Below are 15,832 nucleotides of genomic sequence, written 5' to 3' on the forward strand. Positions count from 1 at the left end.
GCTTGACCTCAAGCCTCCCTCCTCAAGACAAACTTATCAGATAACCACTGGACTGTTTTCTGAGCTTGTCTTATTGCCACTAGGCTTGCTCCAATCTTGTTTGGAGTCTGTGGCACTGTGCCACTGATCAGTGAGCCTATTAATCCACGCCTGCATTGCTTGCCACTCTTAGCTCCCAGCTCCCATTAATAGCCTCAAATTTGCAGGAAAAGGAAAAAAAAAAAATCAGAAACAGAACATTACTGTGGGGGAGGAATGCATGTATGATCCACTGTCATTCCAGATGAATGTTTTGTACTAGGTTCTTCTCAAAATTCTGACTTTTTTACAGACTTCTAAAACATCATTTGATAAGAGAGAGGTAACAGTACCAAGGAGAGAGAACTGATACACAAATCAAAACCTGAAAAAATCCTTTCTTCAAAGGGAGGCAAAATTGTAAGGTAAGTACCAGTTCTGGGAAGAATTCTACTAGCTGCCACCATAAGCCTTCAAAAATCTATTTTTTAAAAAAGCAAATAAAAAGAGAAAGGAAAAAAACCAATGCTTAAGAGAAGTCAAATAAACATTTACAGTACCAGAGAGGACCAGATGTAACAGAAACCTGGGGGTATCGATCAACAGCCAGATGAACAAGAGACAGCAATGTGCCCAGCTGGCCAAAAAGTTAACAGCATCCTGGCCTGTATCAGGAATAGTGTGACCAGCAGGACCAGGGAAGTGGTTGTCACCCTGTATTCAGCACTGGTGAGGACACACCTTGCATACTGCATTCAGTTTTGGGGCCCTCACTACAGGAAAGACCTTAATAGGTGCTGGAGTGTGACCAGAGAAGCGCAAAGCAGCTGGTGAAGGGTCTGGAGAACAAGCCTTATGAGAAGTGGCTGAAGGAACTAGGGATGTTTAGCCTGGAGAAAAAGACTCTCAAGGAAGGCCTTATTGCCATCGATGACTCCCTGAATGGAAGTTGCTAGGGTGTTCACCCTAGCAAAAAGCGACAAGAGGAAATGGCCTCAAGTTGCTCCAAAGGAGGTTCAGATTGGCTATTAGAAGAAAATTCTTCAATGAAGGGGTTATCAAACACTAGAGCAGACTCGCCCAAGGGGGAGATTGAATCCCCACCCCTGCAGGTGTTTAAAAAGACTCATAGAAGTGGTGCTGTAGGACATGGTTTAGCACCAGACTTGGTAGAGTTAGGTAATGTCAGACTCAATCTTAGAAGCCTTCTCCAACCAAAACAATTCTAGGATTCTGTAAATATACTATAAGGGAAATAAGTAAGCAAAAAACCCTCAAAAAACATATGGGGTGTGGTGTGGTGTGGTGTTTTAAAAAGTAAATCAGAAGCAAGACTCTTGAAGAAGGGAAAACACAGACACACACAAAAGAGCCAACAAAGCAAATACTAAAGTGATTGCACATATACAATGAACAAAACAGTAGTTGAGAAATTTTGATACAAAGTTTCTTAGTTCTATCAATTCCCCGTGCCCCTTATAATAGCAATTTATATTTATGTCACCTGTCCATATATGCTACAGCCCAATTAAGACATGAACTCAACTGAGATGCATGAAAGTACAAGGCTAAAAAGTGTCCTTTAAGTCTGATTTTATTTGCAATTCAGTTGAGAGTTACAAATCAGAAATAGTCTTTAATTCACCGCAGGCTTAAGAATGCAAATTACAAAATTTAATACTAAAACTGTTACTATTCATTTCAATCTCAATCTTTTACCTAACCCCATTCTATGCTTAGGCTACTTACTGCAGGTCATGAGATACTAAATAAAATTTCAGTATCTTGGTAATTGAAGTCACTTCATACAAGATTTTCTTGTGATAAAAATTCACTTTTATTCAACTACTTTATTCCAGTCAGGTTATTGCTTCTTTTGCATGCAAATACAAGCATAGAGAGTTCATTTTAAAGATAAAACAAAGGCAATAGCAGCTGCCATTTCACTTGTACAAGGGAAATTTCAATTTTCAAAGAAACAGTAGTGCAAAATGCCTTAGAGCTCTTAAACCCACACTGCTTTCAGCCTGGAACTGTAATTCTTGCATGTTATAAGGACTTTTACATAATGACTGTAAAACAAAGAGGGTATTTGATAATACATTCTTCACACTCGTGCTTCAGGCAGCAATCAATAGGTTTCTGTTTTCCAGGAAGTCATGTGCATTTGCTTCTTTTCACTCTAACAGTGCTTAGGAAAAACAGCTTCCCATTTATACGTTGTTGAATAGTGATATAATCAGCCATAGTTGTTATAGCTAAGAAATTGTACACTCCTTTTATAATAAACAACTTCTGTTAGTTTTATACTTGCTCAGGTACCTGGAAAAATTTAACAGCCATCAGATTAAAGTAGGGATAATGAACACATGAACTAGGATGTGTCCTGGCACATATCCCTAACTAACAAAACCATCTGAAATTTATAAATACATGATAAAGCATTCCCTCTGATAACTATTCTAAATATAGTACGTGCTCATATTTGCTGATAACTTTTATACATTCTTAACAACCTCAATATATCGTTTCAAAAAATACAATCCAAATAGAGGGGATTACGACAATAAATCCCACTTGCGTAAACATACTACTTTAAAGGTAAAGTTCTTGCAAGCAGCAGGGCAGGCTAGAAAAGACATGTGAAGTAAAGAAAGTAAAGTCTATTGGTCTGATGAAATTACAAATGCTGCACTTGTACCTGACTTATGCAGTTGTGTAATTCTATCCAAGTCCCACACAATGAGCTTGAAAACAGACACAAAGCTATGCAAGAAAATTTCACCTCTTGTAAGCACATTACTTCAGAAGTGTAAGTTAAGTATCTTCTGTAATGTGAATTCTAAGTGTTCTAGCTGAATTGTCTACAAAGGCTACAATACAAAATGACAATTTCTGAGTAAATGAGTCATTCTAATCATGTTTAGGTTCAGTAGCTAAACTACAATAGCACACACAAAAACTGTAGTCAAGCGCAGACAACTTCTTTGAAAGTGAAGACCACAATTGCAAATACTTTTTTTCCTTAAAAGAAACACTAGAAATGTTGAGCTTTTTTGACAGGGAAGATTGAAATGGGAAGGAAAATATGAGCAAAAAATACAGTAAAATGAAGAGCTTTCTGAGGTATATACTGAAAACAGGATGGATTAGATTCAGAATGTGATGGGTTACACCCATCCCGAAAGCAGGAGGGGGGGAGGGCTTGTGAGAGTTTTGCCCTCCCTGGAGGGGGTTTTCCCCCTAGGAAACTGAGTTAGTCTGTCCCACTCCCCCTCCCTGTCCAGCAAGCCTATAAAAAGGAAGATACTGCAGCCATTACCTCTTTTTTGGCTCCTTGCTTGCCTGGACAAGGATTGCGGTTGGCTTCCTGCTTCTCTGCCACATGGTCAGGCCTGGTCCTCCTCCACCCTGCTACATCTATGCCTCTCCAAAGGACTCCAAAAGACTGGTTTTGTATACTTATTTTCCCCATCCATCCTTGTTCCTTACCCTTGTGAACCCTTCCTGTTATTGTTATAGATATTTTTATTTTTTTTTCCCCAGTCTCTCCATATATATATATATATATATATATATATTCCAGTCATCCCCAGATGACTGGAAGCTGGCCAGCGTGACACCCATCCACAAGGGCCGGCTGGGTGAGACAGAGAATTAAAGACCTATCAGCCTGAATTTGGTGCCAGGCAAGATTATGGAACAGGTCATCTTAAGTGCAACCACACAGCACTTACAGGATGGCCAAGGGATCAGGCCCAGCCAGCATGGATTTAGGAAGGACAGGTCCTGCCTCACCAACCTGATCTCCTTCTGTGATCAGGTGACCCACCTGGTGGACGTGGGGAAAGGCTGTGGCCTCTGATACCGTCCCCCACAGCAAACTCCTGCCCAAGCTGTCAGCTTGTGGCTTGGACAGGAGCACTCTGTGCTGGGTTAGGAACTGGCTGGAGGGCCAAGCCCAGAGAGTGGTGGTGAATGGGGCCACATCCAGTTGGTGGCCAGTCACTAGTGGTGTCCCCCAGCGATCAGGGCTGAGTCCCATGCTCTTTAATACCTTTATTGATGATCTAGATGAGGGGATTGAGTCCATTATCAGTACGTTTGCAGATGACACCAAGCTGGGGGCAGGTGTTGACCTGTTAGAGAGTGGGAGAGCTCTGCAGAGGGACCTTGACAGGCTGGACAGATGGGCAGAGTCCAATGGCATGAGATTCAACACGTCTAAGTGCCAGGTTCTACACATTGGCCACAACGACCCCATGCAGCACTACAGGCTGGGGTCAGAGTGGCTGGAGAGCAACCAGGCAGAAAGGGACCTGGGGATACTGGTTGATAGTAGGCTGAACATGAGCCAGCAGTGTGCCCAGGCAGCCAAGAAGGCCAGTGGCATCCTGGCCTGTATCAGGAACAGTGTGGCCAGCCGGAGCAGGTAAGTCACTGTGCCCCTGTACTCAGCACTGGTTAGGCCACACCTTGAGTACTGTGTCCACTTCTGGGCTCCTCAGTTTAAGAAAGATGTTGACTTGCTGGAACATGTCCAGAGAAGGGCAACAAAGCTGGGGAGGGGTTTGGAGCACAAGCCCTATATGAGGAGAGGCTGAGGGAGCTGGGGTTGCTTAGCCTGGAGAAGAGAAGGCTCAGGGCAGACCTTATTGCTCTCTACAACTACCTGAAGGGAGGTTGTAGCCAGGTAGGGGCTGGTCTCTTCTCCCAGGCAACCAGCACCAGAACAAGAGGACACAGTTGCAAGCTGTGCCAGGGGAGGTTTAGGCTGGATGTTAGGAAGAAGTTCTTCACAGAGAGAGTGATTGCCCATTGGAAGGGGCTGCCCAGGGAGGTGGTGGAGTCGCCATCACTGGAGGTGTTTAGGAAGAGACTTGATGGGGTGCTTGGTGCCATGGGTTAGTTGATTAGATAGTGTTGGATGATAGGTTGGACTTGATCTCAAAGGTTTGTTCCAACCTGGTTAATTCTATTCTATATATATTGTTTAAAGAAGATTTTTGCCTCTCTACTTCAAAACCAACTCCAAATTATTTCTTGATAGACTTGCTCCTTCCCTTTTCTTTTTTTTTCTCTCAATTGGGAAAGAGGGGGAGGAATTCTCAGCCTTGGCCCCCATCTGAGCTCTTAAATCCTCATTAAGGCTCAAACCACCACACAGAGGAACCAACACTAAATGACCAAGCAACAAGACTGCTTTATTTAATGACTGGAGAAAGAGAAATCGACTCAGAGTGTAAGAAAAGCTGACAGACAGCTCTGTTGCTTATCCAAGTCCTCCCCTTCCCTTGCACTACTTGTAAATATTGCCCTGAAGGTGGCATTTAGAAAGAAGTCTATTTCCTAGAAACATGTTTTGAGACTAAAAGGTGGTCTTGGATTCCTTGACATTCTTACCACAGGGAGGATGATGGTTTGGTTCATCTTTGTCTCAAAGGCCAGGGGACAACTCCTTTTCTCTCCTAATCAGTGCAGTAATACCATTCCATGTACTTCGTCTTGTGCCTAGCATAGCTTCTCTCACAATTCTAAGCAGATCCCAGCCACACCTTTTACTATCTTTCTTTCCTGCTGAAAACTACTCCTCTCTGCTCTACCAGTGCAAGTGAGGAAGTACAATCTCCTGCTAATCCCTTGTCATACCAGTTTTACCTTTTCCTCTTAGTTTCATCCTATATTTTAAAAGGAATATAGTGACATTATCTGCACTACTTCCCTGTTTCAGAAAGTAACATTTCATATCTCCTTAAACAGTATCACTCAAAAGCCAAATCCAGAATCCATTTGAAATGCAAATACTCTAGAGGAAACTATGAGTTATCTATTTTTAGAAACCCTCTCTGCTGGTTCTAACAAAGACTTTTAGATCCGCAGCCCAGATTTCAGTAACTCCGATACCTGATCTAAAAATCAGCCATTTTTAAATTCTCTCAAAAGAAAAATCCTGCACAATTTTTACCCTTAGAAATCCAAAAAGCATATTTGGAGGTAAATCTGTACCTCACAAATAATTAACAACTAATGGCAACAATCAGAGATCACTGTTAGATATTATGCACATATTTAATGAGAGATAAGCTTTTACTCTAAAAGCTTGCAATTAAGCTTATCAAAAGCAACGCAAAGACATGGGAAGGAGACAAGATAATAATACACTCATTATTATTACCATAAAGAAGAGTCATAGCATTCCATTTGCCTAGTCACTGCAAAGTATTAGCAAAGTCAAGCATTTTTAGAAAGGCATCTGACAATAATAATGAAATGTGAATCTTTCCTTTTTCATATAAGGGGAGCATGAAGGTCTTTCAGGGAAAAGCAGAAGAGACACAAACGTCTAGCAACACTAGCAGGCCAAAGACCCATGAATGGAAAGCTCTAAACCCAGTAAAACCTGACTACTAGATTTTGTTTTATGAAGAGCCTAGATGGCAGTTCTTCCTCCCCTCACAAATGTGTTTATGAATTCAATGATATGGAATCTGTGTTTGTGATCTCGCTGGACTTTGTGCACACTTACCGAAGATTCAAATACTCACCTCATCAGTAAGAAACTCCTTACTCAGACCAAAGTCTGTCAGCACCACATGCCCATCAGAATCCAGGAGAATATTCTCAAGTTTTATATCCCGATATATAATCCCCAACTGCAAACAGAATATAAAAGTATTTCCATGTCAGTGCAACCACATAAGGAGACACTGCTGAATGCATTTTAAGTAAACAGAAAGTTTTCCATTATTAAGGTAAACTGACATCTGAAAGTTGCGCTTCGGAAAGGACTATTTTAAAATGTCTTTGAAGAAGTCACTTTATGCAGTTTCTAAATTCTCCAAAATTCCACTACTCAGTAATGTCTCAAATTTAAAGGACATACTATATCCTAATCTAATACTATATCCTGAATCTAAAAGTAACTGAAGGCAGAGGATTGAGTGCAGAACTCAATTCAGCTTTCATTAAGAAAGAAAATGGATGCTTCTCTACTATATTCTAGACCATAAGTTCATGATTTGTAATAACCTACACAATTTTCATGTCTACAGTTGTGGAAAAAAAAAAAATCTCAGAACCCTGTTATTTAATTGTATCAAAACACAGACAAATGTGTAATAGTGCAACCCAAACACTCTTGGTGTTGACTACGAATCAGTTTTACTAACATACACCATTTCATAAGGATTACTAAAAAACTAGCAATCATTTGTCAGTAACAGCAATTTTCACGCTGCAGATAAAAACTTGCAGCTTTAATCTGGTGCACATGAATGGACACTTCACTGGGAAGATTTTCTAGTAATACAGCTAACGTTCCACTGCTAAAGTAACTTCACATTTAAAACAAACTAGGAATAAAAACTAAGACAGTTGTCCTTAGTGTTTTATGATGTGAAAACAAAACAGGTGTAGTTCCACAAAATCAGCACTGCAATAAATTACTTTACCTTGTGGAGATGTTCAAGTGCCAAAACTATTTCCCCAATGTAAATTTGCACCTCATTTTCTGAGAATTTCTCTCTGTGTGAAAGGTGAGTAAACAGCTCTCCTCCATTTATATAGTCTAAAAAGCAGAAGAAATTACTTTATCATTTCACTGACAACTTGGTTTTCTTATTGGAATCTTAATAGGTACTTTTCAGTTATTAAATGTTCTGGGATCAGAGTATTTTACTTCATTGTAATTCAGTAATATTTCATCATGTACAATACTCAGTTTCCTTCTCAGAGGACTGAGGTACAAATATGACCAACTTCTGAATAAGCAGCAAAACCATAAAATAAGCCTTAAGTATCCACAAGTTATAAGCATTATTTTGCAAAATCACTCCTTTAGCTATTTTGAAATAGGAAAATAAAGGCATAAAAATGATATCTACAAACAGAATTCTTGTACACTTATGAAATAACTAAGAGCAACTAGGCAGACAAAGGCATCTCAGAAAAGAGGTATCAGGTAAAATAATCAACTATGGGCAATTACAGGTTTTACCCTTTGCAAGGGGCATTTTGATGGCAAAAGTTATTGGAGGAGACTATTTCCACACACACTCATGGAAACCACACTTTCATTCTTTGCAGGCTATGACATAAGGGTTTTCCCCACAGTCAGGGCAAAAAGAAGGGCTCCACTGCAACACAAACACAATTTAGAGGTAGAACCATTTATGCCAGCAGGGTACATTAAAGCCATTAATTTGTAACCCCACAGTCCCCAGCATCATATTTGATATCTATGCATACAGGCAGGGAATATGCCTCACAACATTTTGCTCAATGTTTTCTTGAATATGGTTTCTATTGATTCATTGGTATAATACATAAATGTGGGGAAAAGGTCCAAAGCTAATACATCAAAGGAAAAAGCATATATACAAATTAGATATATTCTAATCTCTCCCCTTTATTAGTTCTTCCTGCTAGAGGAGAACATTAAGTTTTTCCCTGACAGGGAAGCAGTATTAGGGGAAAATTACTTATCTAGATCAGTAAGCACAAAAAGAGATAAAATAAAAAATATAAATAACACAGATTTTACAGGCTTCTTCCTCCTAAAACGAAAAAATCCCAAATATACATACTAAAAAACCCAACAACAACACACCCCCACTAAACATCCCAAATTTCAGCACTCTAGTCATGGAAAATACAAAGATATCAGAAACAATTTTTTAAAAATATTTCTAAATCCCAACTGCTAACTTTGTACACAGTGAGAACTGAACTCCCAGGCGCTGTTCTAAGGAATGTGACAGGTACAAACCAAAACATGGGTACTGTCACAGGAGTGGCAGAACAAGCTTAATTCCATTTAAGTTATAACACTAACTACAGCTCAATAGAACAAGCAGGCATCAAATTCTTGGTGCTAGACCAAATGCACTACTGATAATGAGAAGGGGAATAAAATCAATTACTTGATACCAAGATCAATTTCACCTGAATGTTCAGATTTTCTTCTCTTTTTTCCTTATAAGTGTTAGTAGGTTAACCTTGTATGACAAGCTCTGTCTAGAATTGGTACTCACGTGGATACAATACTTGGTTCTTTCAATCATATCTTACATTTAACCTCAAAGCTGTCATCAACCCCAAACCCTGTTGTTTTGGAAATTGGGCAGAAATGCTGCTTCATGTCCACAATTCATCTAAACTAAATTCACACTGCTATGGAATCTGATGGCACAAGGAATTGTAGTAAATATTGTGCTGAGACTCCAATTCTCTTGAAAACTGAAATGACATGTTGCTCATACACCAAGTCATCTAGATACCAAATCAAAGGCACAGTTTCCCTGAAAATTCAGAAGCTTCTGGAACTAAATCATTGAAATTATTAACAGATATTTAGATAATGAGACAGAAAAAAAACTTGCAACCAACCAATGCAGTTGGTTTGTTTGTTTTGTCAGGGAGGCAGTGAAGTACAGTTGATTATAAAGTAGCCTTAGGCCTTGTTAGGTAAATGTGATTAAGAGACATATTTTTAACGCACCCTAATTATCCCCATTTACTGCTTATAATAAAGGAAGAAGGAAAAAATATCCTTGCCCACCCAAACTGATCTTCTAAGAATGGATTCACATAGACTTTATGGGAAAGCAATACAAAAAAACAGAACAAAGCAAAAAGCCTTTAATTATACATCAACTTTTAATTTCTTACTTTAAACGCCATATTAACATTGTGTTATGGAGGGCATATTCCCAGTTTGTGCTATCTGCTATGTTCTTCTATCTGCTATCTTCACTGTCTGCTAATAGTTCCTCAGAACTGATGGGTTTGCTCACCTTTGACTCTTACAAGAATATAAGCATCAAGCTTTTAATTTACCCCTTCCTATACAAGGTTATTCTGGCCTTCCAATTATCCTTGTCACCTAAGTTTTTCCATTACTATGTATTTATTTTTAGGTAACTACACTGATCTCAAGTGAAAGGAGATTGAACAGTGTATGTAGTTTCTTTTGGATTTGTGTTTTAGTATTTCTAATATGATCTAAACTGCAGCCTACCAAAAAAAATAAATCTGGGTTTAAAGAACAGTCCTATAATATTTACAATACATGTTCACACCTTGTCTCCATCTTATAAAAAATTCTAAATTACTAATCAATAGCTTGAATATTAACACAAAACAAACACACACCAAAAAAAACAAAAACCACCACCACCACAAACACACACCTCAATTATTAAAGGTTAACATCATGGAACCACAGAGCTCTCAAAGTATTTTTTCATTATCCCTTTAGCATTTTCCAGCATGCGACAATGTTTTACACATTTCTTCAAGGTTTTACAGGAATTTAGAATCCTTATGACAACTTTCAACCCTCATTTTCAAAAGCAATCTAGTGAGTACTCCATTTCAGCTTCCTATTCAGATACCTGTATTATCTCACTGCAGTATGTAAAACTAAGGTCTGTGCATAGAAAGCCTTCCTAAGAATTGACAGCCAGTGGTGGAGAGTCACATAACATAAATAATCAAACTTTATTAATGTCTACATCAGCCTGTTAATAAATGTTCAATAAATGGAAGTTGTGAACTGAAAGGAACTGCAAAACTTGTACTTCAATTAAAGTACCATTCAGTTATTAAAATAATTCACTACAAAATGTATTCTGCATCCAAGCATTAAGTGGATCATTGATTTTTCCAATTCTTTTAAAGTACTCTAAGTAAGCAGTCTTTACAAATTGCTTGTGATTTTCTTACAAATATATCTTATATAGCAAACACAAAATTTGCTGATCTGAAAGGCAGAAGTAATTTTCATTTTAGAGTGGTACCAAGCCTTATAAACAAGCTCTACTTCCAGCACAGAAATGTGTGGGTTTGGATTGCCTCTTAACACCCCAAAATTGAGTTACTTTGTTTCAATATTCAAAGAGTAGTTTCAAAACAAAAAAGTCTTGGCAGCAAATTCTTCCTGAAGCAGTAAGTTTTAAACTTTAATACTCTTTTCCAGCTCTTGAAGTAGTATGTCCCCTCATTGTCAGGAAAAGCCTTCATGAGGAAGACAGGACTTTTCAAAGGCAATGAAATTGGGGAATAAAGCAAAAGGAATATAAATCTGTAATCTCAGTGTCTTTTCCCAAAACATTACTGTCCCGCAAAAGGATAGCAGTAAGGAATAGAGACACACACATACAGAAATGATAACCAGTTGAAAAACCCTAAGAAAGTTTCTGATGAGTTTTTTGTCAACCTTGCCAATATACAGAAACAGAAAAGTGGTTGCTCACAACAAAATCGAAAGCAAAATGGCAATGACTGAAGTTGAATGAAAAATGTTCTCGTAAGGCTTGCTATACAATAGCTCATTATCAATCATCTCTCACAAAAGGAGATTTACAGAAGTTATTGGTAGAACTTAACAAAATCAAATACTACAATGTACAGAACAAGAAGCTTACCCACAATACAGATACTTTCACCAACTTCTTACATCCAATAATGTAATGAATTTAACCATAAATAAGCGAAGACACATTTAACTGGCATCTCCCACATTATGAATTCATTTGTAAAAACAAAGAGAAAAGACCTGCCTGATTCAATCTTTTAGCTTGCAGCATTTCAGTACTAGGACAGCATAGCCCTGTCCTCTCAGACAGATAACAACATTTTAAACTTTGATCACACCAAGGACAATATGCAACATGTCCTTAGAGTGCAATGTGCAGTATGTTTGAACTAGAATATTAGAATAAATAAACCATTATTAGAATAAACCAAACCAGGTTGGAAGAGACCTTCAAGATCATCGTGTCCAACCCATCAACCAATCCAACCCACCCAAACAGCTAACCCATGGCACCAAGCACCCCATCAAGTCTCCTAGAAGGTCTTCTGCTGCTTAAATATTTCCTTTTTTCTCCTTTCCTATCCAACTAATGCTAGTAACAAAGTCACATTTGGTACCTTCATGTCACATATGGAATGGCAGCATGCAGAGTAAATAAATTCAATCACTTTAATGTCCACATTCATACAGATTAAAAACTTTTTTCATTCATAGTAGCAATTTGTCTGAAAATCTGTAGAAATTAATACAGTATACAGCAATGGTTTTGAAAGAGTGAGTCAAAATTTCATTATCTAGGTAAGCTCAAGAATATACTTCTCAGGTTTAGGTACTTAAGTACATTCTTTGCTGCATGTAAGAGATGGGTAATACTTCCTGGTCCCCACCCCACGTCAAAGTAGCACAGTGAAATTCAAACAGGAAAACCACAAATACAGATGCTGTCGAAGGTGATCAGTATTTTACTTCCTACTGTCTCTCATACAATCACCAAACACAAGGTACTTAAGACTACATTAAAAAAAAAAGAGAGAGAGAGATATATGGTCAGCTTTTTTTTTTTTTTTAATTAATATTAAGACATGAATCCTGAGAACTACTCACCTAAAATGAGATGAAGCTTTGTATCTGTCTGGAAGGCGTAATGTAATGTGACCAAAAATGGTGATTGCCTAATGTGCTCCAACACTTGTCGTTCTGTCCTTGTGTGCTCAGTTGTTTTGGCTTTTTGAACGATTGTTGCTTTCTTCAGTACTTTCATGGCATACAGCTTTCCAGCATCATGGCCGCTTACTTTCCGTACTAGGAACACTTTTCCATAAGCTTAAAGAAAAAGTGGGGAGGAAAAGAAAAACAAAAAACAACAGTCACCTCCTCATACTACAGGTCTGGCAAACAGAAACATTCAGGCTAAAACCTTCCAGAACACTGGTTGGGATTTTTTTCCCCAGACTGATAATTTCTGAGCAAAACTTCAACTAAATGAGATTAGTGACTGAACACAGCAAGACTTGGAAAAACAATCAGACTCTCAGTAATTAAAAGAAAATTTTTTAAAAATATTTCTTCCTTTGTAATAACCTAAATCCACCACAGACACAATTTAGGAAGAGTTTGGTGTAAGACATGCCTTTCCCCCCCCCAAAAAAAATAAATTTCTTTCCGTATTCGAATGACTTATGTGCTTTCAATGGTGCCTTTATAGCACCAAAGTTGGGAAAATAAACATAGAAAAGAAAACGAAATTAATTCTTCCTGTCAGGATTTAGTACAGAGGAACTTTCTAAAGCTCCCATATGGGACTTTAATGAGAATAAGCTACAGGAGTTACTTCAAAACGAACAAATACTACACAAATAGCAAAAGAGTCACCAGGAGCAAAAGGTAGTCTTTCCAGAGTTTTAAATTGTTGAAACTAGGTGTTGAGAGCACCCTCTCTTGAACATGCAAATCACCTGAGGAGGTGATGATTACATTGATAACTGAGCAATGCCTCAACAAAGATATCCTGGATGGCTCACCTGGTAAGATAGCAGCTGCCCAGGGGGTCTGGTGGAAAGACCCCCACAATGTGCAACAAAGCTAAGATCATGAATAACCTGCCTGATGTGTCAGTTCTGACTACCAAGATAGCACACCTGGCAGTCGCATATGTATTGTGACTAGGGTGTGGGCCAGGTGGAGCTAGGATGAATAAACCAGGAACAGTGTAAAAGTTATGCAGCTTATGGGGGGCAGAGAGGGAACATCACTATTAACATCTCAGCTATTTCTCCTGATCTCTCTTTCTCCATTCTCTCTCTCTCCCTCTCTCTTCCCTTTTCATCCCTTCTGTCCTGTTTATACTCACTCTCTCTCTTTAGTAAATAGTATTGTCTGGATACATGACCTTGTTTGTGCCTTAATTTCACTCACAGGAATGTTCAAAAAAGAACTGTGTCTCCTCCCCAATCTTCAGATTGGGACAGATGTTCTGTTTACTTATTTGATACAGCTCCTGGGAACTGTACACAACTACATTTGATACCTTTACTAGATGAACATGTAGAAGCAGTAAAGGTTAGAATTAGTAGATACACAAGTAGGCTACTATGTGCATGAACAAGTATTACTTTCGTAGATGTTAACAATTGTTTGTACTAATAACTGCTCGAAGGCATCATGAAGAAGGAACAATACTACAGCTGATTGTAATGCCTAAAAAGTTCCTTTATGAAAGGGTCTGGGGGGGGGGGGGGGGAAAGATAGAAAAAGATAGGTGCAAAGAGAAGAGTGCTCTTAATTTATAAGAGTTATATTAACAGACAAAAACCCAAAAGGTTAAACAAATATTCAGCCTTTTTACAGTGAAAGGCAATCATCACAAGAATTCACCCTGCCTTAGTCATATAAAAAACGAGGAAGCTGGTTTTCTTCATTTAGTAAGTTATCCACTGAACAGGAATCAAAGCATACTAATGAAAACTGTACTACAGTATTCAGTAGCTGAAAAATAAAATGTCAGGTAGCATCCCAAATAGTCAAATGAGTAGTTCAAGTGAAGCATAATAATAAATTAATTGAGAATAATCTTATAACTGATAAATAAAGGGGGAGTGGGAGGAAAAGGAAAAAAAAGAACCAACAAACAACAAACCACACAGAGTTACCACAGATAACCCTAGAAGGAAACACCAGTGGCAACCAAAAAGCAAGCAGAGGGTTGGAATTTCAAGGAAAGCATCGAAGAGGAAAAATGACACATATAGTGCGCACCAAACCTTCAACCTAAGACCATAAATCTCTTATGCTGTAGTATAAAATATCTGTGTGCTCATATTGTGAGTGATGCACACTATTCCCATCTCTCCACTCTTCTTTCCCCAGCTCCCCACCCCACCTTCAGAAGAAAAAAAAAAACAAAACAAAAACCCATACACAAACAAAACCAAACAACAACGACCTATTATGGAGGGAACTACAAAGACTTTTTATTTAGCCTGAAAAAGTAGACCATTTAAGAAAATGCTAGAATTAAGAGTCAAAAATTGTAGGAAATTAAGTAAAAAAGTTTTTCCTTATTTCTAGAAACAAAATAATTAGCCTAACAAATTAAATCACTAATCATCAAGATTAAGAACTGCCCAAAACACACACTGTTAGATTATGCTGCAGATGTCAAAAATGGAGATGAATTCAAAGAGTATGTAAATCCCTGATGGAGAGGAAAGTATACTAAGTGCTGTTAAATACAGAAGAGAATCTCCGGCTCAGGCAGACTCCCAAACTGCAGGCTGCTACAAGTTTTCTAAGGAAGCCATTATGGCATTCTTATCCACATTCTACTAGAGCCTCCTAAGCCATCATGCGAGATAGAAAAATTAACCAGATGGAGTATTTTGCCCAACTCCTGCGTATATCTTCACATAATCTTCTCTAAGTGAATGTTTAAGTATCTCAAAACTGTAAATACACCAAACAGGCTATACTGTCCTGATGTGAGAGACACAAAATTCATTGGTCTTTAAAAACATCATAGCATATGCTACTTGCAGCCAGTAACTACATGTAACTCCAGATTGTTCCTGCTTTTTCCAGGCAGGTAATACAGAGTTTTAAGTTATCAATTGGCACGTGTTGGGGTTTTTTTGTTTGTTGTGGGATTTTTTTCCCCCCTTATGACTGAGTTCTGCTTCATTTGGCATACACAAGTGATACTGCTCATACAATGAACAATTCTTTTTAAGAAGTTCTTCACCTGACTCATCACACCCTAACAAATCATGCTTGCTTTCTTTACAGGGCCCATTATTCTCAATAAAAGTTGTCATAAAAAGTTTTCAGAACATCTCTCAAAAACACTAAACAGACTCAGACCAGATTAGTGTAAACTTATGTAATTTCAGGAGACAAATGCAAGATACTCAGGACAGTCTTTTTCAAGATCATTATTATATAGCATTCCCCAACTTTAATTGCAGTTATGAGACTAAATTTATCTAAGTCAGACTCAGTCAC

At 38.2% G+C, this 15,832-nt stretch overlaps 1 protein-coding gene across 2 annotated transcripts in view; it reads right to left on the minus strand.

Moving 5' to 3' along the window:
* The window catches only part of RPS6KA5 (ribosomal protein S6 kinase A5), a 77,295-nt gene that overhangs the window by 44,556 nt on the left and 16,907 nt on the right, over positions 1–15,832 (minus strand). For both annotated transcript variants that reach the window (XM_068148775.1, XM_068148777.1), the window contains exons 3-5: positions 12,440–12,658; positions 7,470–7,585; positions 6,564–6,671 (exon numbers count right to left, since the gene is read on the minus strand). In XM_068148775.1, coding sequence (XP_068004876.1) covers positions 6,564–6,671; positions 7,470–7,585; positions 12,440–12,658 — 443 coding nt within the window. The remainder of the gene's footprint in view (positions 1–6,563; positions 6,672–7,469; positions 7,586–12,439; positions 12,659–15,832) is intronic.

Source organism: Melanerpes formicivorus, unplaced genomic scaffold (assembly GCF_026170545.1).
Source record: "Melanerpes formicivorus ecotype bairdi unplaced genomic scaffold, bMelFor1.0.p_v2 SCAF_17, whole genome shotgun sequence".
Classification (NCBI taxonomy): domain Eukaryota; kingdom Metazoa; phylum Chordata; class Aves; order Piciformes; family Picidae; genus Melanerpes; species Melanerpes formicivorus.